The sequence below is a fragment of the Gymnodraco acuticeps genome, unplaced genomic scaffold (assembly GCF_902827175.1).
Source record: "Gymnodraco acuticeps unplaced genomic scaffold, fGymAcu1.1, whole genome shotgun sequence".
Classification (NCBI taxonomy): Eukaryota; Metazoa; Chordata; class Actinopteri; order Perciformes; family Bathydraconidae; genus Gymnodraco; species Gymnodraco acuticeps.
The window spans coordinates 8,130,112-8,155,759 of record NW_022991154.1 but is presented as its reverse complement, the minus strand read 5'-3'; the positions used below and the strand labels follow the sequence as shown (position 1 = coordinate 8,155,759).

General features: G+C 39.9%; 1 protein-coding gene across 22 annotated transcripts in view; it reads left to right on the top strand.

Moving 5' to 3' along the window:
• The window catches only part of ptprfa (protein tyrosine phosphatase receptor type Fa), a 315,231-nt gene extending 290,962 nt beyond the window's left edge, over positions 1-24,269 (top strand). For all 22 annotated transcript variants that reach the window (XM_034237428.1, XM_034237408.1, XM_034237427.1 and 19 more), the window contains 11 exons: positions 6,225-6,348; positions 6,947-7,122; positions 10,001-10,120; positions 11,032-11,186; positions 12,099-12,384; positions 14,729-14,907; positions 18,767-18,893; positions 19,708-19,833; positions 20,655-20,809; positions 21,233-21,368; positions 22,313-24,269. In XM_034237428.1, coding sequence (XP_034093319.1) covers positions 6,225-6,348; positions 6,947-7,122; positions 10,001-10,120; positions 11,032-11,186; positions 12,099-12,384; positions 14,729-14,907; positions 18,767-18,893; positions 19,708-19,833; positions 20,655-20,809; positions 21,233-21,368; positions 22,313-22,381 — 1,653 coding nt within the window. In that variant the 3' untranslated portion in view covers positions 22,382-24,269. The remainder of the gene's footprint in view (positions 1-6,224; positions 6,349-6,946; positions 7,123-10,000; positions 10,121-11,031; positions 11,187-12,098; positions 12,385-14,728; positions 14,908-18,766; positions 18,894-19,707; positions 19,834-20,654; positions 20,810-21,232; positions 21,369-22,312) is intronic.
• Positions 24,270-25,648: the final 1,379 nt, after the last annotated feature.

Here is a 25,648-nt window from a genome sequence, read left to right as displayed (position 1 = left end):
ACTGTATATGGCCTCTATCACGGTAATTCTCTGCATGATAAGGATAACGTCTTGTTTTACCCTTATCAAGTGAACAGCAGGGCTTCTTAACACTTACAACACACTAGGCAGCGTTGAAGTGAGGCTTGCTGCAATAATGACTTTATTCTGTGTTAATGGAGGGGGAAATACCCAGTAATATAGTTCAACATGTCACAGCTGTGTCATTCTCATGTGTGCAACGCAATGCCTTGATACACAAACATAGTAAACTCATACCATATTCACTCATATTTCACAAAATAACATACAGACTCCTCTCATTGGAAATGATTTTGTACTAACAACAGGAGTGACAATATCATCCTTAATACTTTCCAAAGTGTTGCTAAACTGTCACTGTGCTGAAGTGACTTTCAATGTGATTCAGGAGTGCTGCTGTTTGTAACAACAGGGGGTTTTGCAACTTTGTTCAATCAAACCAAAATAAAACAAACAAGCCAACACAATGTTCCACTGTGTAGTAATGTCTGTAAACTAGTATAGTAAGATGAGTAAACATAAAGCCCCCCTCCAGTTCCCCCTCCGGTTGCTCTGTCAGCACTGCTGTTGTTGTTTGCACCTCTGGAGCTGTTAGTAACGTTAGCAACTAGCCGCCCACATCTTGAGGGTAGTGCAAAGGCTATCCCTTAATAATAGATATGCTCTGAATTTAAAATGCAGCACCTTTTAAAAATAGGGATTTTAGTTGAATGCATCTTAGTCAGACACGACAGCTGTACTATCCTGGGATAAGCCTGCCATTGGCCTCATCAAATGTGTTCTGCATTCTCCTCCCTTTCCGCTATCTCTGCTATCTCTTTTGTTGCTGCATACGGTCTTTATATAGCCCAAAGAGATCATGATTGGTTAAAAGAAATACAAACAAGCCAGAAAGTTGTTTTCCCTGTACCATATTACTGTGCGAATAGGTCTGGGTATATGACACTTTTAATATTATCACATAGCCAGTTTTGAAGACAGACAATGTAAAGGTATTACATATGGATAATGTTAATACAATAGTAAGGACTACATTCATAATATAAAATGGCCGTGCCATCAGAGGCAGTTTGGGGTTTACCTATCTTGCCCAAGTATACTTCCACACAGTGACTGTAGGGGCTGGGAATTGAACCACCGACCCCCAGATTGGTGACCAGAGCTTGTCCATTTGAAATCCTCTGTTTATCTGCTTTGTTGTTGCTGTTGGAACCGCAGCACCGTGAGTGTGATTACACTGACATACTCTGCAAGTGATATACATGTCGGTGGAGCACATTAGCAGTAATGAGTGGTTTTTCAGTGCAGCGTGGTGGAAGCCTTACCTAACAGGCTGTAAAATAAGATGTGCATTCAACCTCTTTCTCCATTGTCATTATTATCAGTTGTAGACGGGGGGGGGGGCTCAGCAGCCGCGTCTAGCCAGTCGAGGGGAAAAGCAGCAGGATATTATAGTGCTTGTTGCAGCTTCATGTTGCCTGTGCATGTGTGTGCGGGTATACAGGCGTGTGTTTGTTTTCCAGATGCTGCCAGATAAGTAGAAGCGTGAAAGGTCAATCATGAATAACAATCTTCAGCATGTCATTATTCAGCTAAACCTGCGCCTGCATTCACAGCCAGCGATCGATGGAGACCAATCATCAGGCAGCATAGTGAAAACCTGTCAAGATTATTTCTCGACACGCTCCACCATAACCCGAATGCAGGCATGGTTCTCCATCACAGCAATGATTTATTTCATAAGAGAACAAATGAATAAGTAGAAATGACTAGAGAAGCATCTTTTGCCATCTATTTTCACGTCATGTTTCTTTGTTTGAAAACATAAACAGTCACATCAAAATGAGAACTTGTGCATTTTAAGATGTCTGTTGTTAACAAGTGTGAGGAGAATATAAATAAAAGGTGAAGGAACTAAAAATGTAGCAGACTGCAGATCTCCTCCAGGTGTCTGCTGAATAAATATATTTAAATATTTTGCAACCAGGGAGGTTTCTGCCTTCCCTTTTGCCCAGCAGCTGGGAAGCAAGACACAGGTTCCTCGTGGGTATTTAGATTTATTTTTGTTGTTGTCATGTTTATACATGGGCATACTGTAACCTAGTTTGTACAGTACATTGCAAAAGGGTTCACACCCCTTTGTGTTTTCCCCATTGTATTGCATTAAAACCTGCAATATAAGTCGATTTTGAAGCTATTGTATTATGTGATGTATACAACATGCCTACCACTTTTAACATGCAGAATATGTATCATACTGAAACAAAAACGAAATAATAATAAGATAAATAAAATTGAGCATGCATAAGTATTCACTCCCCAAAAGTCAAGATTGTATAGAGATACCTTTAAATGCTGCTAGTCTCTTGAAGTATGTCGCTATATGCTTGGCACATCTATCCAATTTCCCATGTTTCAAACTGCTCCAGCTGCTTCAAGTTGGATGAGTTTTGCTACAGCAATCTTTAAGTCATACTACAGATTCTGAATTGGATTTAGGGCTCAGCTTTGACTAGGCTATTCCAAGACCCTAAGATATTTCCCCTTAAACCACTTGAGTGTTGCTTTAGCAGTATGCTTTGGGTCATTGTCCTGCTGGAAGACTGAAACAAATGTTCCTCAGGAATCTTCCTCTATTTAGCACCATTCATCATTCCTTCAACCCTGACCAGTTTCCCAATCCCTGCCATTGATGTGTGTTCTTTGGGTGATGAGAGGTGTTAGTGTTGTGGCAGACTGGGGATTCTCAGAACACGAGTATAGTGTACCTGATATCAGAGATAATGTGAAAGGATATGGCGTTCCACTAAACTTGAAGAATCTCGTTTAATTTGGCATATTACTCTCAATGAATATAAGAAAGCACTGCGTAAAGCGAGAGCAGCCTACTACTCTTCATTAATAGATGAGAATAAGAATAATGCAAGATTTCTTTTCAGCACTGTAGCCAGGCTGACAGAAAGCCACAGCTCGATTGAGCCTTCTATTCCCATAGCACTCAGTAGTAATGATTTTATGTGCTTTTTTAACGATAAAATTGTTACTCTTAGAAACAAAATTAATGACCTCTTGCCTTTGACCAGTATAGTGTTATCAACAGCTCCCGGAAACGTAAGTTCTAATATTACACTAGATAGTAAACTAGAATGCTTTTCAGCCATAAACCTTGAACAATTAAATTCAATGATTCTCTCTTATAAACCATCAACGTGTATCTTAGACCCAATTCCAACTAAGCTGTTGAAGGAAGTTTTTCCATTAATTAGCACTTATTTATTAAATATTATGAATATGTCTTTATTATCAGGCTATGTTCCACAATCATTCAAAGTAGCAGTGATAAAACCGCTTCTTAAAAAGCACAACCTCGATCCAGAGGTTTTAGCCAATTATAGACCTATTTCCAATCTTCCGTTCCTCTCAAAAATTCTTGAGAAATCGGTCGCAAAACAGTTGTGTGATTACTTAAAAAACAATGATTTATTTGAAGATTTTCAGTCTGGCTTTAGAACACATCATAGCACAGAGACAGCTCTCGTTAAAGTCACAAATGACATTCTAATAGCCTCTGACAAGGGACGTGTCTCTATTCTTGTTTTGCTCGATCTCAGTGCTGCATTTGATACTATCGACCATGATATCCTATTGCAAAGACTAAAGCACTTAGTTGGCATACAGGGAACTGCTTTAGGCTGGTTTAGGTCCTATCTTTCTGAACGCTCTCAGTTTGTACGTGTCAATAATGAATCTTCCACGCAAACCAAAGTTAGCCATGGAGTGCCACAGGGCTCAGTGCTCGGACCTATTTTGTTCACATTATATACGCTTCCGTTAGGCAATATTATAAGGAATCATTCTGTACATTTTCATTGTTATGCGGATGATACTCAACTATATTTATCAATCAAGCCTGATGAAATTAATCATCTAAATAAAATTCAAGACTGCCTCAAGGACTTAAAAACGTGGATGACCTTAAACTTTTTGATGTTAAACACGACCAAAACTGAAGTTATTGTACTTGGCCCGAAGAATCTACGAAACAAATTATCTAAGGATATACTAACTATGGATGGCATTAATTTGGCCTCCAGTGAGACTGTAAGGAATCTTGGTGTTATATTTGATCAGGATTTATCCTTTAACGCCCACATAAAATCAATTTCAAGGACCGCCTACTTCCATCTACGTAACATTGCAAAAATCAGGCATATCTTGCCTCAAAACGATGCAGAGAAACTAGTCATGCATTTGTTACTTCAAGGCTGGATTATTGTAACTCTTTATTATCAGGGTGTACCAAGAAGTCAGTCAAGTCGCTTCAGCTGATTCAAAATGCTGCAGCTCGTGTACTAACCAGAGTTAGGAAAAGGGACCACATTACTCCTGTTCTGGCTGCCTTACACTGGCTCCCTATAGAACACAGGATAGAATTTAAAATTCTTCTTCTCGCCTACAAAGCCCTTAATGGGCAGGCGCCATCTTACCTTAAAGATCTCATTATACCCTACTGTCCTACTAGGGCATTGCGTTCCAAGAATGCAGGGTTGTTGGTTGTTCCTAGAGTCTCTAAAAGTACAATGGGAGCCAGAGCCTTTTCTTATCAAGCTCCACATTTGTGGAATCAGCTTCCAGTTTGTGTTCGGGTGGCAGACACCCTATCCGTTTTTAAGAGTGCGCTTAAGACCTTCCTTTTTGATAAAGCTTATAGTTAGGGCTGATTAGATTCAGCCCCTAGTTTTGCTGATATAGGCTTAGTTTGTCCGGGGACATCTTACTTCTTCCTTCTCTCTGTCTATACCTGTGTACTCTCATGTTCCGATTAACCCAGCTTCCCCAAATGTCTTTCTTTTTGGTGTCTATATACGCCGGGATCCGGAGTCATGGATGATCCTGCGCTCCTCTGTCCTGGATCGCGAGCCCTGGATCTTGAATCGTGGCTGTGGTCCTGGATCATAGGTCCTGGATGGATATCCTCGTGGATTCATCTTCCTATTATACACACATGCATTTCCAAACATTTGGACTACCTATGTTGCAAATGTATTATCTTTTCAATTTACACACGGCATCTATTGCACGTCTGTCCGTCCTGGGAGAGGGATCCCTCCTCTGTTGCTCTCCCTGAGGTTTTCTCCCATTTTTCCCTTTAAACTGTGGATTTTCTTCGGAAGTTTTTCCTTGTACGATGTGAGGGTCTAAGGACAGAGGGTGTCGTATTGTCATACTGATATTTTTGTACAAATTGTGAAGTCCACTGAGACAAATGTAACATTTGTGATATTGGGCTATATAAATAAACATTGATTGATTGATTGAATGTGACAATTAGATTGCAAACACTCCTTTTCAGTTTTTATTTTATTCGATTTTTTTTTATTGAGCTTCTTCTTTTTTGCTTTAACAATTTGGACTATTTTTCTGAGGGTCATTATTACACAGTCTGAATAAAAATCAGTTTATATTGCAGTTTTTATTGCAATAAAATGGAACAAAACGCCAAGGGGGGTGAATACTTTCACAAAGCATTGTATATTAACTTCCACTAGACAACTTACTTCTTGCCTTTCCCTCTGCTCTCATCGCCAACACCTGCACAAACAGAATCATATGCATCAATGTTGATGGAAATGAGATCATGAGATCTCTAAGCGCCCGCAGACATGCCCACATGTGGACCAAAACAAATTGCACGCTCTCTGCCTCTCCACAGCTGATCTTTCCATAAGAGTGCTTCAAAATGTGCCAGTCCTTGTTTTCATGCAGTGACACACCCTACTTGACTGAGTTTTCACTTTCTTGCAATAAAATCTCTTGATATAACGCTTGTTTTTTGACTATCAAAGGGAAACTTAGGTCCAATACCAGTGCTTTCCCTTCATCACTGGATCTGTTTGTTGTTAACACCAGGCACTGCTGCTACGTAAAGGGCTTAAAATGATTTTTGGAGTGTCCAAACACTCCAGTGTGTATCCAGGGGGGCTTAAATATCATCCTGGGCTTTTCATATAATAGAGCCGCAGACTGAGGGAGGGATGACAAATTAGTTTCTGTGTCACATTTATTGGTCTGGACTCTTCGCTTGAAGCCCTGATAGGCTTTAAAAAACAGAAAAGAATATAAGCACTTTTTGCTATAGATGGTTACCTGATCTCACCTTTTTATATCCCTCTCTCCCACTCTCCCCCTCCTCTGTGTGTCAGTCTATTGATCCAGGACAGCAGTTCACCTGGGAGCACTCCAACCTGGAGGTCAACAAGCCAAAGAACCGCTATGCTAATGTGATTGCCTACGACCACTCCAGGGTCATCCTCACACCTGTGGATGGTGAGAGACACACACAGACATCTCAAGAGAGGCGACTTTACATGCAGTAATTCTCAAATAGTGGCTTGGCCTAGCCTCAACTGCAGACAAATCAAGCATTTATTTAAAAGGGCCCAATTGTTCACACGTTTCAGGTTCATATTTTGGGTGACATGTTTCCATACTTTAATGTTCAAAAAGGCCTTCATTCTTCTCATACTATCTTTGTTGCAGCACCTTTTTTTCACCCTCTGTCTGAAACCAGAGCCCAGTCCGCCCTGAATGGTTAGCTGGCTCTGTTGTGATTGGTCAACCACTCAGAGATGTCCCGCCTCTTAAACCACGTACAATGTGTTGGAGCGCTGGCCAAAAGAAGCAGGAGTATTAGATAGCGATGTCACTATTTCAGTAAGGGGGTAGTGTGTGGGAGAGAAACTTTTAGCCTTTGCAGACCATTTACATGCACACAAACCTATACGTAGAACACACTACAGGAAAGGGAAACCCCCACAAATCATAATAGAGCCTCTTTAAGTCCTGTATATGTATTTCATCACATATTGAGCCCTGCTGTTTCCTAATTGCTTGCTAACATTGTCTAACTTTGTCCTCATTGCAGGAGTTTCAGGCAGCGACTACATCAACGCCAACTACATTGATGGCTACAGGAAGCAGAATGCTTACATTGCCACACAGGGGCCACTGCCGGAGACACTGAGTGACTTCTGGAGGATGGTGTGGGAGCAGAGGACCTGCACCATCATTATGATGACCCGTCTAGAGGAGAAGTCTCGGGTGAGCCACTTTTGTTGGGAAATAGTTTGCACTCTGATGACAACGGCAGTGTTTTTCTCCAGACCATTGTTTAAAGAGCAGGCCCAAAGTGCTCATGTAATTACATTAATATATAAAGTGAGCTCAGTTTCTCCTAGAACTAATCATCATTACGCTTTGATTACACAGTCGTCCATTTCACCCACCTTCTTTTAATAGAAACAGAAGTCACACAAACTCAGACCCTACTGAACTTTACTTTAGTTAGGTGCAGGGTGGGGCCACAGCAAAGAGCCAGGCTTGTTGGGGCTTTATGATGCTGGATGTGTTTCCATCATAAAGATTGTGTCACGCTACCCAAAGGGGGTGGGGCCCAATGTTGTAGTGGTTTCAGCTTGTTGTTATCACAGGGATGGGGCCATTACTGGTGTTACTGGGGAGCGCACCAATGTCAGCGTCGCAAAGAGGTGGACCTGAATTTTGGGCAATGTTTTTCAAAGTAGCAGCAAAGATAAAAAACTCCATGTTTAGATTCTGCTTTTGACGCTTTTACAACTGAAACAAGCTAATGATTTAAATAAGGGCTGTTCAAGTATTTCTACAGTGGTGGTGATACAGGTTTACCTGGCTCTGCTGCAGCATCGCCCTGCTGGGGGACATGAGTCTTTCACAGCTTATCGCATTGCAGATGAGTTAGCAGGGACAGTTTTTATAAGGGTAATGCTTTCAGCCGGCTATTACAATCTTATTAACTCCATAACCAAGGAGCAGAACTGATGGCCCCTGTAGTGTGGCATTATTATTAGTGACCGAGAACATCAGCCCTCTGCTGGAACCTTAACACCCGTTAGTGGTTCAACGCGAGGTGCACAAAATATGAGTAGATCTACATTAGTGGCCACGGTAGCAGCTGCTGCTGATACACCAGTTTTTTCCATTGTTTCTGCTTCTGTTAAGAGCAAAGTCTTAACTTGTACATCTAATTTTTCGGAGGACACAGGATGTGAACCACCTTGGCACACACTTCATACACCACAAAAGTTTTCTCAAGCAGATTTGCAGCACTATAACATCACACAAGGAAACACTAGCAATCATCAGACAAAGGAGAGACATTATTCACCTGAATACAAGAGATACCCCTTTTCCACCAAAGCGGTTCCAGGGCCGGTTCGGAGCAGGGACATTCGAAAGCCACTGAACCATGGTGACAAACAAGTAAACCCGGCAATCCGGAGAAGAGTATAACGTTTGAGAAGTCACACATCAATTACACCTGGAATCTTAAGAATAAAAGCAACAGAAGCACAGCGCAGATACAGTCCACAGTTGTTTGTTATTATATGTAAGTAAACTGTGACGTCATGATGTGGCACCACTTGGGCTCTGGGCAGTGGAAAACATAACTGTTGCGCATGTTGAACCAACTGCAAACCAAACTTGCCACCAGCACAGAACTAGAAACGAACTGAGGAGGAAACAGATTTGACCTGGGCCAACAGATGACGGATGCTTCTGTTCTGACGAGGGCAGTCTCTCAGATCTGTAGTTACCTTTCTGTTACCCTGAAGCCTTTAATGAGCCGTGTGTGATTTGCCCAGGTGGTAAACTCTTCACACCACTCTGACCAAAGGCCATGCTGCACGGTGCTCGACCGCAGGCCTCGCCAAACTACCTCGCCCCCCCCACTGACACCTGCACCCGGGCCGATGAAGCGTAACACCCCCATCTGTTTTGCCAAGCTCCTGCGGCCTGATGTCCAGATGTATGTTGCTTCACCTCCCGTTACCCTCAGCGTCCACCCGTTCCAAAGCCAATGGTGGAAAAAAACAGCAACACTAAAAGAGGATACGCTGATGGCACCAATTTGTTTCATGACTAAGCTTTATAAATCTGAATTACCCTGTTTGACTTCTGTCTCACTTAACGTTCCTTTTGCATTGCATCACAATGCTCTGAGTGTATCTGTGACTTTTACTTGTTGTATTTTTATGATATTGCTTTTACTCACACTTTGGGAAAGCCAAAAGAGCACAGCGAATGCTATTAGTGATTATTGAAATTCATTTGATCTGTGAAGCAGCAGCAGACAGCGCACTTTACACCCCCGGCAGCAAACACACTCCACTTAACAGCTCAGCTTGACTTCTTACTTAAAGGGCAAGAACACACACTTTACATATTAAAGTCCCTTTTCAGGTGTTTTGAAAAATAAATGCTAAGTATGAATCAGAATTCCTTTATTAGTCCCACAGATGGGACATTTACATTGTTACAGCAAAGATACTGATGTGGTAGGCACATATTAATACAAAATACTAATGAAATATTTATTACGCATTCCAAATATAAAAAATGGTAAGTTTAAGAATGAAGTGAAACAAGAACATGGTCTCACCAGAGGTAGCTGTGTGAAGTCTGGTCATTAAAAGTGATGTTGTTGATAGGGCTGAAGAATCCACATTTGGAAATGAAAAATGATAGATGTGTGGAGTAAGAATAAAATGAGTTTAGCAGACCACTGTAACCCACTTCTCAACTCTGCTGCAGGCTCCAGGCCACGTTAGCTGCTCTTAGCATACCATCCACATCTCAGATCAAACTGTCAGCAGCTGAGTTGCCTTGTGGCTAATGTAGGGGCCAGGTTCTGACAAGGAATAAGAATCAGTTCTGCTGCATCATTTTTGAACGTTTTACTCCTCTAATATCTTAATGACTACATTTTCTGACCTGGTTGTCATATAAAGATGTTCACCTCAGAGTCTTCGGTTGATAAATCTGAAGCCCAAATGTTAGCCTCCGATGCTATCTTGTGTTCCTTTTTTCCATCTGACAGGAACCCTATTTGTCCTCTTTCTGTTTCCTAACTTTAACAACAACACTGTGTGTCTGCATGCAGGTCAAATGTGACCAGTACTGGCCCAGTCGAGGCACAGAGACATATGGGATGATCCAGGTGACCATGCTGGACACTGTGGAGCTGGCTACATACAGTGTACGCACATTCACCCTCTATAAGGTGAGAACACTTTTCGATACCGTGTAGATACATTATGACTGTATGGCAGCAAAACAGGTCATAACATCTGAAGGCTTTGGTAAATGTAAGGACAAATATTCATTTCTCATGTAGACACTTTCAACCTACACATGGTTGTATTGAATGCTGTCATATTAACGTAAAGGCTTCTGCAGCTCAACATGAAGCCTGCACAACAAATCTGTTTAATAAACTACTATATACTATGACAAAAATAGTTGTTGATAGTTGTGTCACATCACACCAGCCCATACAAATGTTCAAAGCCATCACTTGACAGAAATATGAAGCCAGCAATGTTAAGTATCCCATGGGCATTAAGGTCTAGAAAGAAGACTTGAAGAATATAACGCCTTCACGTACTGAGAGTTATGAATAAAATCTACTTAACTCTAGATTTGATAAATAGTGCTATACTATACTGAGTGCAGAATGTTATCATGCATCAAGGACTCCTTGGAAAGTGTTTTATTCTGAGCAGCTGGTGAGTTTTGCTCAGAATTCATATTCAGTATTTTATCCCATCAATATCTCACATTAATGGTTTTGATGATTTATCAATTAGCTAATGCAATATGTCTATGTTGTACTTAGGGGCAGCATGATTACATCCTGGCATTTTCAGTGTCAAATCATCGTTTTTATCTCTATAATCTCTATATAAAGATATCTGCATAGGAGGAGATGATTTAGTTTGTATTAGCTACAAACCCAGCTTCTTATAAAACAATGATGTAATTGTGTCTTAACATCGTCTCTTAACTCCAACTCCATATAGCAAGTTGCTAATCAGACTGTGAACAATGACATCATAATGAAGAGGAAGCCTTGACAAGGATAACCCTGGCTTAAATAAATGATGAAACATGTCTTAATGTGTGCTCCGACAGAACGGCTCGAGTGAGAAGAGAGAGGTTCGACAGTTCCAGTTCATGGCCTGGCCGGACCATGGAGTGCCTGAGTATCCCACCCCCACACTGTCCTTTCTACGCAGAGTCAAGGCCTGCAACCCTCCAGATGCTGGGCCCATGGTGGTCCACTGCAGGTAAGCTTACATTAACACTGAGGCCTCAGTATGCTTCAAACAAAGTGTGTCAAGTCATCCAATATACTTTAACGCCCGCATTAGATAATGATTAGTCCTGCAGGTATTATGTGACTGTTTTCTTTGTTTGCATAATTTTCTTTACAAAACTAATTTGTTTCAGTGGTAAGCATTTAAATGAAACACACAATATCTTACAAAGCAAGACCATTGAGTTATAGAGTAGTGCATGTATGAGACCATTAGCATTTGACCAATTCCGGTTCCCTAATCTTGAAGTAAATACATTTTTGAAAGTGTTTGTGGTTAAACGCCTGCTATAAGTTATGTGGTTAACACAATCTGTCAGAAAAAATTCCACTGGTGAATGTTAAGCTTCTATGATCCATAAAAACGGGAGTTGCTGACAAAGAAGACCAAACGTCATCACTAGATGTTACTACTTCATAAATCACATTAACGTAGTGTTAATATGTGGAGCTTATCCTGCTTAACAAAACATGTTTTACAGAGCTCATCTCCCTCAATATACAAAATCCAATGGAAAAATCGAATTTATTTTTCTCGAGGGACCGCTTGCGATGCTAAGTCTTTCAGACCATTTTGAAAAATGGCTACATTTTTAATAACCTTACACATAGAATCTGTAGCAAGTAGAAATGGCTAGTCACCGCTGAGATTAATCCTATAATGCTAACTTGATAAAGTGTGTCTCGTTATCCAATCATTATCTGAATAGATTTTAGGAGTGATTATGAAAATGTGTGCCATTATCCACATTTATATGATTAAATATTTTGAAGCTGTTTCCTTGAAAACCATGTTTCAGCTTCCTTGTGGTTCAACCTCTGTTTAAAAAAACACATTGGGATCCAGGGTTTCTAAATAATAAATCATTTTGTGTTCTGCCAGTGCCGGTGTTGGCCGTACTGGCTGCTTCATTGTGATTGAAGCCATGCTGGAGAGGATGAAACACGAGAAGTCGGTGGACATTTACGGTCATGTGACGTGTATGCGGTCTCAGAGGAACTACATGGTGCAGACGGAGGATCAGTACATATTCATCCATGAAGCCCTGCTGGAAGCTGCAACATGTGGCAACACAGAAGTCCCCGCTAGAAACCTGTACGCACACATCCAAAAGCTCACCCAGGTCTCTGCGGGAGAGTCTGTCACCGCCATGGAGCTGGAGTTTAAGGTTGGTACCTTTTCTGATTGTATTGTTAGGGTTAAAGGTCGGGTTAGGGTTGGGGTTTGTCCAGGTTTATAGTCCATTTGCATTACAATCACATAACTGTCTCCAAAAATACAACTGGAAATGGAATGAGAACATAACTAAATGACTGAACAACAAATTCAATATTGTATCATGAAAGAGCAGCTGTACATGTTTACCTTCAGCAGGTAAATGTCAAACTTGTAAAGAAACTTTTAACCTGGATTAGAAATGATTTAAGTTAGGGCTATTTTTCACCAAATTGTCATGTTTTTAATCAAGGTTTAAAGAAGGGAGTGTGCCATAAAGCCTGCAAGGCTGCACCAAGTTATCTTTGTATCCCAAAACACAGGGAAACATTGTCAGGTGCCAATAGCAGCCCTATTAGTATTCTTCTTGTGTTTAGTTGAGTATTGAAAAAGGCTCTTTTGATTGATTTGTTTGCTAGTTATGAGTTTGTTCAACTTTATTGTCCATTTAAGAAGCACTCTAGTCACATACCTGATTGATAGTATCACGTAACAAAATAACTGAACAATTAATCAAAGATTGTTTCATGAGCGTTTCAAGCGTGACTGTAAATTCAACCTTCAGCAGGTAAATGTGAAATTAGTACAGAAACTTCAAAAGGCATAAACTGTGAAAACCCATCAAGCCTAGATAACATGGATAGAAAACCATCGCTGCTGGTTATATTTCACCAATGTTTCATGTTTTTAATCAAAATGTAAAAGAGGGAGTGTGCCATAAAGTCTGCAAGGCTGCACCGAGTTATCATGTTATCCGATAACAGAAGGAAACATTGTTAGGTGCCAACAGCTACTTATTTAGTATTCTTTCTTTATTTAGTAAAATAATGGAAACTAATGTTTGTGTTTAAGGGTGGTACCTTTGTTATTTATTTGTTATACATGGTGAGTTTGTACAGCATTAAAGTGCATTTAAGTGGCACTCCAGTCACACAAATGGGTACTCAAAAAAGTGGGCTGATTTTGAATATCATAAGTAGTGTTGAAACCATTGGATATAGATAGCACGATATGAAAATGATCACCTCTACTGTGGACAATTAATTTTCAAGTAAGTAAGCAATCTGTCCAATCCAATGAATCCAGAGTTCCCAAAAACTTTAAAATCGACCAAAAATGTATAAAAATCATCCCACCAAGAGTACAAATATGGCCACAAAACTGCCATTTCTGATACTGAAAATGTAAGAAATGGATTCAGTATCCTCAATAACCACCAAACTCACCAAAACTATTGTCCACATGTTATTTAATGCTAATCACCACAACTTATTTCCAGGTTCACAATAGGACTGTAGGAGCTGGCAACTAGACTATTAAGAGAAGTGTATCACTTAATGCCGGGAGGGCCCCTTTAACTGCATGATGAAGTCAGAGCTAGGAACAGGAAGGACTTTGATCCTTAGCCTGTGTAGCAGAGATGAACCCTCAGAGGAGAGTGTGGTGCTTAACTCCTCAGCTTCATATGACAGGCTGAAGAGGGGGGGAGAGGGATAGAGAGAGCTGGGGCAAACTGGATGTCTGACGGCCTAAATATAACGTAAATCCAGACAGAGCATAATAAGGTTTTGATCCCTGAACTCACTGCAGATTTCTTATACAAGCACTTCTCAAATTGACACTTGTGGTGCAGAGGAATCACATGAGGGCAAATAACAGTGTGTTATTTAGAAAAGAATAACAAATGATAAGGAAAAAAAGATTTAGAAAATACATATTTCAGTATTCTGAGCCCCATTTATTTTCCTCACGGACGGCAAAAAAAGTCAGACATTATACACTTTAAAATATAAACAATAATTGTGGCTTGATATTGAGTAAGAAAATGTTTTTATGAACCCCACAACTTCCGGTCTTCCAAGACCCGACCGGACAAAAAGACGTGGTGCAGGCACAAAACACATTACCAATAGAAATACGTTGTTTTTTAAATCGTATTACGTTTGTTTTGCACATTACAGAAGAATGTCAATTTCTAATGATCTCTTTGCATTTTGTAGTTTTTTCAAAAAATAAATATATGTACACATTTGAACATGCAACATTTCCCTATTTGATAATGCTGTGAAAACCTCTCTCTTTATTCAAAGTTTCCAAAAAGTAAACTTTAACATTACATTTGAACAGTTTGAACTAATCACAATGCAATTGAAGGAAACCTCATTCTGTTGCTGTTAAACAACCTTGCACCACATTAAAGTGGACAGTTGAGATTTTGCTGTGGTCTTGTAGGTTCAGTGCAGTCACTTCTGTGCTGAAGAGCATCACAGACAAATGGTCCTCCTCTCTGTCTGCAGAAACTGGCCAACTCTAAAGCACATACCTCAAGATTCATCAGTGCCAACCTGCCGTGCAACAAATTCAAGAACCGCCTAGTGAACATCATGCCTTTCGAGTCCACCCGTGTCTGCCTGCAGCCAATCAGAGGGGTGGAGGGCTCAGACTACATCAACGCCAGCTTCATCGACGGATACAGGTGGGTCCAGCGAATTTCACTGTGTGACACCAAAAGAGGAAGGACTGCAATAAATAGCAAAAGTAACAAGATGTGCTTGGTGAATAAATGTGTAGGTGGAGCTTTTCTCTGGCAGCTGACAGCAGTAATATACAGGCTGTTTCACTGCCCACCATCTTGTTTTTGTGTCAGTTGTCTAAACAAATTAGTGTTATTGACAGGGCCTGTTTTTCCTCTCCAGTTTTTCCTCAAGCCTGTTTGAGATAAGTGACATGTAAGAGAAACAAACAATATTCTTGCAATGCTGCTCTTGTCTGTGTCGGAAAACATTTGTCACCCATGGGCCTCAGGCCACAGGCATCCATTTATCCCTCTGTGAAAAGTGACATTTTGTTTAAGTTTATTACAAATGTATGAGTGAAAAGAAAACTGCATTGCAAACCAATTTAGTGTTACATAACCATTACAACCGGACCTTAAACGAATAGGAATGTAAAGCAAAAAAATGTAGTTACCCATATCGGTAGTGCAGAGTTTAACCAAGTCCATTGGTTTGGTTTGGTCAAGTTTTGTTGGTTCTGTTTTTCACATTACAGAAGAAGAATATCCATTTCCATTAATGTTTTCATATTTTATAGTTTTTTTCTAGAAATAGATACTATAATCAATAATGTAATTTTATTAATATTATATTATTTTGATACATATATATATATTGCTTCGAAAACAACCCCTTCAAACTAGGATCAATGAAACCTCATTCCATTCAAGTTAGTTCTAGCTGCAAACTTTGAGCTGGTAGGTATTAGCTGGTAGCTGTTTACTGCTAGCTGCTAGCTGTTTACTGCTAGCTGCTAGCTCTGTGACTTTCTTGAATTTTAACTGAAGTTGAAGTTAACTAATTGTTATAAACCAAATAATTAATTAAAAAGGCCACTGTGGGTGTCAACACACATTTCTGACAGCTACATAAAGCAAGCCTTCCTGAGATTCTAATAACAGAACCAAACATATTAGATGTCAGCACTCGTATTGTTGTCAGATAAACAGACAATCACACGCCTCTGAGAGAAGCATTTCTTCTTGGAAACTGTAAACAGTAATTGAAAATACTTCTCAGTGCACCAGCATGTGCTAATAAATCAGGACTTCCCCTTTCACTTGCAGTGAAGGTGGGTGTGTCAGCCCCTAATGAAGTCCTCTGGGCACCCCCTAAAGAGGACGGGGAAACAGGCAGGGATGTCCTGTTATCCTGTTGCAGTAATTAATAGGGAAGCGAGATGCAGAGAAATCCAGCAGTCTCTGAGCTGAGCCTTTAAAGTGCACAGTGTGGATTAGGGGGGATTAAGGTGAGGAGGATAGACATGACAATGATGATTAGTGGAGATTCCTACTGACCTCAAGGTATGGAGCTCAGCAGCTGTAGTCATTCAGCTCAGTGCCTGTCCACAAGCTGCAGGCTTACACCAGTATCTCATTACCGAATCAGAGAATACTTCAATAGAATGTATCGAATTGAATTAAAAATGTTTTTATTTTTTTGTTTTATTATTATTTTAATCACAGATATAGCAACATTATTTGTTTAAAACGGTTTAAACTTCTTGGGGCTCTGTTTTTACATACCGTATTGAAATTCACACCTGACAGAAATAATAAAGACAATACACAGATGTAACCATGTGTGGCATGTAGACACACAGATTTCAGGGAAACACACATACAGGGATCTCAGAGGTTGGATACATTACACAGGTGAGGGAGAACAGAAATGATGAAAAGCAGTATAATAACCAGGAGAAGGCATTGGAAATTCACTGAGGCATTGAAAGGACGTCAGGTCACAGTGCGTTCTGTCTGCTGTGCAATTTGGAAAGTAGTTCAGAAAAGACTTCTCTTATCTAGAGGCCTCTTATCCCCTTCAGGATTCAGCTCGAGCAGTCCATCTGAAAAATAAAACAACATTCTGAATACCACTGGTGAACAGTGGGAGGTCTGTGCTTAATCCACTGAAATAAAAGATAATCTCTTGCCAATAGAAGAAGCTTCCTCATTTTTCAATGTTGTTTGCCTCATAGATCCGGCAGAACAGCATATCAATAAAATATCAAAGAGCAGTGACAACCACAGAGTATGTAAAACCCCACCTCTCTCTTACACTTAATGCAGAGTGGAGAGATCCAGTGATGGAAAGAATTAAGGGGTGGGGGGCCAGTTGCAATTTCTGAAGAATCTGTTACTGGATCCCTGTTTGCATTTTGCATGAAAATACTTTCCCAATCGACTCGACTCAGACTTCCCGGCTGCTCTTTAACAGGCAAGCTGTTTGTTTGCTGGAATGCACAGAGGTTTAAAATCAATGCTCATATTAAACTTCCACATCTGACCTTATATAAACTCTTCATAAAATCATTCAGTGACAGCAAAATACCCTAGCGTTGGTTCCTAAGTCATATTTGTTTGTTGTTGCTTTTAAATGAATGATTTAGAAAATAGTCCATGTGCCCAGACTCTCAACCTTAAACAACCGCAAGCCATCACTGGCACACACCTATGATAGGAGGACGGATGAACACAGATAACAGAACACAAATAATGTGTGCTGCACTGGATCTCAAGTGAACAGGCACAATGGAGTTACCCTCTTCCTCTGCTGCACGCTGCAGCACTGCCACCTACTGGGCACGTCCTTTTACTGCGGACCGTCAGCTCCCAGCCCTGCTGAGCAGCTGGGAGAACATCTGTCATTTTCAGTGCAAGTAAAAACATTTCAATATCAGCGCAAATATAATGCACTCAAAGGAGTTGTGTATATTGAAATATTAACAATAGAAAGGTCGTGGCATGACATGTGTGTGAGGAATATGGGTTAGTTGCATTTACATCTTTTGATTAATTGCACGTTTAAAAAAAGAAAATGCACTACTAAAGTACATGATTAATTGATATGGTAATTAATGTAAGTAGAACTGCTGTGGAGATGTGTTTCTGGGTGTAGCCCCCTGTTTCCTTTTCACAGCACAAAGACTCATATGCACAGAGCCCTGCGAAGGGTTTGACAGTATTTCACTGGTCAATAGGTGGTATTAATACACCAGGAAGAAGAATGTGCCATAAACAAGTTGGCAGCTTTGAAAAAGTGTTTTGAAGAAAGCATTTGGGCTTGAGGATGCAACAACACAACTTTTGGCTCTTTACGATGAAACTCCACAGGGCCATGCATATGGACTCAATTTCTGTGGTGTTTTTTTTATCAATAGCGCTATATAAATTGTATTTGAATTTCCCATTCATAGTTAAATAATCTCGATGGCCAACAGAAAGGTTCATTCTTTTATTATTTTTGATAATGTTGTGTTTAAATGGTGCCAAGTTTGCATTTAATTAAATGGTCACTAAGTAATGGATTCAACAGCAAAGCTACCAGGTAGTTTATTCAATGGTAAGGATACTGCTGCATAAGGATGCCATATGTATTCTGTCACGTTCATTGTATTGATAGGTGCTTGGCAACAGTGGCAGCTTTTAATAGGCTTGGCTACTCATGTTGAAAACCCATCTATGACAATTCGGCATGTTGGAGGCTCAGATTGGTGCTAGTCAAATCTGGCAACATTTACAAATAGCAGGAGGAAAGGGTGACAATAGGAGCCCCTCTAGCAGGTTTATACTGCATGTCAACAACAAAACAAATTCAATCACAGCCTGTGCAAAACAAACTAAACTGCAGTGTATTTATTCAAGCTGTTTGTAGGTGTTTATGATGACACATGACTGGCGGCCATAATTCTTCACAATGACCAAAGCTTTGTGGTTGAAGAGGGATAAAGTGGATTAAACCCAGAGGAGTAACTCAGATGTGTCTTTGTTCCACTTGCAGGCAGCAGAAAGCCTACATGGCCACGCAGGGCCCGCTGTCTGAGACCACAGAGGACTTCTGGAGAATGCTGTGGGAACACAACTCCACCATCGTCGTCATGCTCACCAAACTCCGCGAGATGGGACGGGTAACACATCACTATTATATATCTTATGTTATCTTGTGTCATTTGGTATGCAAAAGCATTACATTTAATTCACTCAAATGAAACCCTTAAATGATATGTATTAAATACTCATTTTAGAGATACTACACTTCTGATTAAAAAAAGAAAGTTGTGTGATTAAATTAACTTTTAGAGGGACAACCAGCCACGAGATATACAAATGTGATTACATTTGAAAATTAAGTTAGTTTTAATTATAATTTGGTTCCATTTTTTTTTTTTTATCACGATTGACCATGATCTTTTTGGGGGATATAAAATACATCTATCTGTTTTAACTTCGTAGAGAAGAATACTCAATTGTACATGCTGGTAGTATACTGTACAAAATCTAATTTCATGTATAATCAAAAGTATGTCTTAATCTGGTAGTAATATTTATGATATGTTTAGTACCACTTAACAGTTATATTTCCATACTTAGGTGCAGGTGACTTTGATGTTTTCTGACAATATTAAATTATAATTAAATATATTAAAGTCGTTTTTACTCACTAATGATAGGGTTTTTAGGATGTACTGTGTGTACATTCTAATTATATTACCCAATATATTCAGAACAAATAATAACTTGTTATCGATTTAAGTGGTTTTATGTTGGCTAATCCATTGTAAAAACTGTATGTAATTAGCTACAAATAAATTCTGGCATAAATAATCTCTATTTAGATGCTTTTATAAGCATTATCCTTGTTGAATAAATGAAGACATAGTCCGATGTCCTGATTATATCCTAATAACATTCCTCACTTGTGATCTCCTCTCCATCCTGTAGGAAAAGTGCCATCAGTACTGGCCTGCTGAGCGCTCTGCACGCTACCAGTACTTTGTTGTGGACCCCATGGCTGAGTACAACATGCCTCAGTACATCCTGAGAGAGTTCAAAGTCACAGACGCCAGGGTAGGTTCTCCTCAGCAGAGCTTTGGTGAGGAGTGAGGCAGCAACAGGAACATGGCTTCAACTCAGCTCCTTTTAATTGGAATGGGCATTACTGCCACATAGAGCGCTGCTTTTACAGAAGTTGATTCTTGCTGCATTTCTTTCACTTTCTTCCAATCTGTGTGTAATTATTTTAGTTCTTTTTTTCCTTGTTTCTTTTCTCTCAACTTTACTTAAAGTCCCCTATTATACTGTTTTTCATCAATATATTATAGGTCTCAGATATATACAAAACATGTCTCTGAAGTGTTTGGCTCCAAACACCAAACAGACCATTGCAACATCCCATAATCCCCTCTGTTTCAGCCCTGTTTCAAAAGTGCTGATTCTCTCTCTCTTTTACTTGAGATGAAAATAAGGAGCCCCTCCCCCTATCTGTAAGATATTTGATAAAAATAGCTCTAGGAGGAGATTCAGGTGATAAGGTGGGGGTGGGTTACCTTGGTTGGTGATTGGCTGATGGTTACACAAGACAACACATCGTTATGACATCATAAAGTGGCCAAAATCTGATCAGCTCATTTTCAGACAGGTTTTTATAGAAATGGATCAGGACAAAAAGAGAGAGAATCTTTGTTCCTGAAACTTTCAGAATCTCTTTCCACAGAGGGGACACATGTTGAAGTAGAAGAGACATGAAAAAGTGGATTTTGCATAATAGGTGATCTTTAAGAAGACAGATATGGAAATTGTAGCTGTTGTATACAGCCTCCCCTGGAGGAGGATGTAGACTGTGAGTTACTGACATAGTCTGTCTCCATGTCCTCCTGTGTGTTCCTCAGGACGGTCAGTCCAGGACTATCAGGCAGTTCCAGTTCACTGACTGGCCAGAGCAAGGAGTGCCAAAAACTGGGGAGGGCTTTATCGACTTCATCGGCCAAGTCCATAAAACAAAAGAGCAATTTGGACAAGATGGACCAATTACTGTGCACTGCAGGTAACCTCTCATTCTAAAATCTAATTACATGTATTGGCTTTTCTAGGGCCGCTGTCAATCAACTTATATGTGTATCCTGTTAGTTTTACAAATGCACAAAAGGCTTTTTTCTGTTCTTTGTTATGAATTACCACTTGAAGAACATGTGAACAAATCCCTAGATACATGCAGGGACCAGACACAGAAACGTACGGTGGCCCAGAAAGGAAGAAACATGCAACAAGAGCAAAAACAATCAAAAAAAGAAACATCTTCCCCCTCTTGACATAAGTGATCCTGTTAATGCGGATTATTTATTAAGATATTTTTCTAATTCAATCACTTGACAAAGTCATCTTGTTTTTGTATTTATTGTTGTCTCAATCAAAAGCATAATGTGTTGTGTTCATAAAATGAGGGTCTGATGATGTGCCTGTCCACCAGTGCTGGTGTTGGGCGGACTGGTGTGTTCATCACCCTGAGCATCATCCTGGAGAGGATGAGGTACGAAGGAGCGGTCGACCTCTTCCAGACCGTCAAGACGCTCCGAACACAGAGGCCAGCCATGGTGCAGACAGAGGTATACATCGTATTTATTATTTAGTCAAAAGGTTGTATAGTATTGTTAATTCTGGGGATCCATTTCTAGGTTGTGTTTTCATATCTTGCTAACACACAATATATTATTTTTTATTTTTTTTTTTTTTTCTCTTGAATTTATTTTTGATTATATTAATCTGTGTGAATCTGTGCTGTCCTGTTTTTCACTCTTACCCTGTTGCTGCTTGTACAACTGAATTTCCCCACGGGGATTAATAAAGGTCCATCTTATCTTATCTTATCTTATATCAAGAGTTCATGGATGATTTGAACTCTCCCGGTAGAAAATGTGAATGCTATTTGTCCTTTTTAGAATTGAGTTGTGGACATAAATCTCTTGTGGCTAAAATTATTATTACACCATCAAACAGCAAACACAAAATAACTAACAAACAAAAAACAAGTATTTTTTTGTATAATTTAAATAAATTAACTCTTCAAATTATCCTGGAAAATGTATTATTCCTTTACCTGTTTAAATATGTTTAACGTTTCTTTGTTATCCTCTGTCTGACACGAGAGCCCAGTCGGATTAGAGATGTCCCACCCCTTAGCCTATCACAATGTGTTGGAGCACTAGCCATTAGAAGCGTGTTAAGAGTGTTTCATAGTGATGCCACTATGTTAGGGAAGTTAGCAAAGGATTCAATCATGGCGTTTCAGGCAAATGGGGAATAGGTTGTTGAGAAACTCAATCTTTGGTCCATTTTGCCATTGCAGTCCATTTACATGCACAAAAACCGATATACCGGAACACACTAAAGGAAAGGGAATCCCCAAAAAGTATAATCTGGCCTCTTAAAGTTGTAACACGAGAGAACATTTATTTAGATCAGACTTAGAAAATTGGTTCTGGCTTGTTTCTCATGGCATCTGCAGGTTTCCCACTGACTAAGTGACCCACACTTATTTTTCCTCCCCCAGGACCAGTACCAACTGTGCTACCGCGCTGCTCTGGAGTACCTGGGAAGCTTTGATCACTATGCAACATAACCCCACTCAGAAAGACACCGTCAGAAGAGTTATACCTCTCCTCTGAGCCATATCTACTCAGCTCCATCAGTCCCTGAGGCCTGATGTGGACGCTACAAGGAGGACTGGAGAGGAGGTGACCACAGCAGGAGACATTAGAGGACAGAGGAGAGGGGACAGTCAGGACAATCTCCTCCTGCACCGGTGCCATGATTCTGCCACAGACCCAACACCAAAACTTCCCCAAAACTACCCTGAGAGACTCTTTGCCATGCCTCATTCCTGACTGATTTCTCCCAACATTCCCCAATATCTGCATCCTTCTTTATGGCAACACAAATGTTCTGCTATTTTCATTTATTTTCATCATTACTATGTTATTATAAATATTTAGAATTTATTTTATAATCATTTAAACTGGCTATTATATATGTCTTAATGGGTCTTTTTTTTATTTGCTGATATATTTTTATTCTTTTTATTTGCAAAAATAAAATGTATTTTCAACATTAATATTGGAGAGCGTATACTCACAGCTGCTAATCATTTTATTTTGTACCATAGATATAATATTCTTATGTTATCATTGATCTTATTTACGGGGGTTTGACAGAACGATGTACCAAAAGAGGTCAGATTAACAGACATGTTTGTGAGCTACTGTATGAAATATAACTATTGCCATAAACTGACTATTATCAATTAACTGTTTACTGATTTTCACAAAGCCAATACAAATCTGGAGACTTGGAACAAAAATAAATAGAAGTTGTTGGAAAAGCTTGTTGACACCATAGCCCCTCTTGACACAGACGCAGGTAGACTGAACACAGACACTTTGTTCTTGATAACGTTTGTGATATAAGTGTGACCACATCACATTCTAAACCAGCCCGTGCTTAGACAAGAGATAAATCCAGTATGGCATCAACATCAAGACTCAATGCCGAAATGTAATCAAAATGGTTTAGTTTCTAACTGTTCTATAGCTGATCAGTCAAAACAGGCGGAACTAATGCTGTTTTGGGGGAGTATTTTCATCAGCAGATTCACATGTGGTGCTCTAGTGAGTATTTGTGGCAGCAGGACAGTGTGTGTGTGTTCACGGTAAAAAAGGAACATGTCAGTGTGACAGTGTGACTTATTGGTATGTTTTATTAGTTTTTGGAAAACAATGGAGCTCTATAGCCCACCGGAAGAGGATACATCCGGCACTCACACAATTCTTCATAGTAAGATCACTTCATTGTTGGTGTTGGGTTGTCGGTGCATTGGATTTGTTGATAAGGCTCTAAATAAAAAAATGTCAAAACTGTTGATCTAAAACCCAACACAGATCACAGCCTAATATTAAAGCTTCAACAGTCGACTGGGAGTAAATATAGATGTTTGGGGGGATTATTAAATCAAATAGGAAATCAGGAGATTGCGAAGTATCACAAAAAAACATTTTCTCGCCTACCCTTTGATTGCCACAAATTAGCTAGATGTGTCTAACTTGCTCTAACATGCAATCTGGTTCCGGTTGATGGACCCAAAATGATTCTTATAGACAGGACAAAACTTCCCCTTTCATCTCATGACCTTCACATACATGGCTCAAACCAACAGGACACAAGCAGATATACTGGAACCCCATTAATGGTATATTTCATCCCAACGTGTATCACTGTGTTGCAGATGGACAGACTGAAAGAAGAAGTAATGTTCAGTGTTTTTCACTGGATGAGATCACAGAGTTGGGGGTGGAGGAAGTGGACCATATAAAGGATTTATTTCACTGAGTCGTGCTATAGGGATCCTATCAGTTGTATACATGATCTGTTTTCTATTTGGTAATAAAAAGCAGACACAAATGTCTTGAAAACCTTGATGTTAATAAAGTTGAATAACTGTTTTTTTAATAATACAAATGTGTTGGACTTTCTTTCTTTCTTAGCTGTGTGATAATGTGGTGTGAGGTGACGCCCTCTGCATTTTTTTCCATTCATTAAGACATTTGACTTAGTGAAAGTTGATTATCAGGAGTTTCCATCAATTCTCTCATTTGTCTTGGTTGAGATTTGCAAGAACGACTATTGAGTAAGGGGACCTATCATGCAAAATGCACTTGTGGACGTCTTTTATACATGAATTATGTCCCCGGTGTGTCAGGGAACTCACCAAGTGTCAGAAAACACAACCCTTATGGGGGTTATTCCCTATCTTTATTCAAGAGCGTGGTCTTTAAATTTGAGAGCATACTTTATTGATTTCACGTTCAGAATATGTATTTATGTCCTCACACTCAAATAGTGCCTGCTTGCACTTAGATTTGCTCTGCTTCTGCTCAAACTGTACGCTTAACCTCAGATATATTGCTGCTTACAGATTTCCTGTGTTCCAGCTTAAAACCTTCTCCTCGCACTCAGGCTGCTCGTGAAAATGTCTGCTCTCAGATTTTTTCTATGCGCGCTCGGATATTTTGTGCAACAACCCTGTCAAAATCCCTCAATCAATAGGAGGCCTGGTGTCCTTGCGGAGCGTTCGCTTTACTTGTGGTTTATAAACTACCGCCCTCCACGGCTTCACTTGTTTAATTTAGAACTTTTTTTTGGAGGGGGGGTAAGCACAGTTAGTATATATTTATAAAACGGACAAATCAAATCAAGCAATCTGATGTTTCTTAGCCGTGATATAATGAGCGTATATCCCGGGTATAATTGTAGTTACTTTTCACAAGTCAGTATCCCTCCGCGTCTGAGAAAAGCTACAACCGTTACATTACGTCCGTTACGAAACTAACTAACTAACAAAGCTTAAGATGGAAACATTTAAGGTTAACTTCGACCGGGGTGGCCTTACTATGGAGGAGTGGATTGAGAAGTGCCTATCTCCAGAAGAAAAAAAAGCACCGAAACGACGACAATGCTGTCTGTCTAATATGTTCGCTAGCTGTTATTGTTGTTGCATAGCAACCACCTCGCACTATTTGTGCAGAAACCCTCTCTCTTTTCCTCCGTACCCAAATCTCTAAAAACGGGGCTGCAACGGATCTGATACAGACTGATACAGATTTGAAATATCTCTGACGTCAGAAACAAGGAGCTCCGCCTATATGGCCAACTCTCCACCTATCAGGGGAATGGGGGGTTGCTGTGGCATGGTAACAGCATGGTAACAGCATGGTAACATGACGCTCGTGCCTCGCCCCCCTCCTTTGCAGGGGGGCGTGGTCAGCTGCAGCTCATTTGCCACAGAATCAGCCCTTGCAAAAACAGGGCTGGAATACAGCAAATAGAGCGAAAT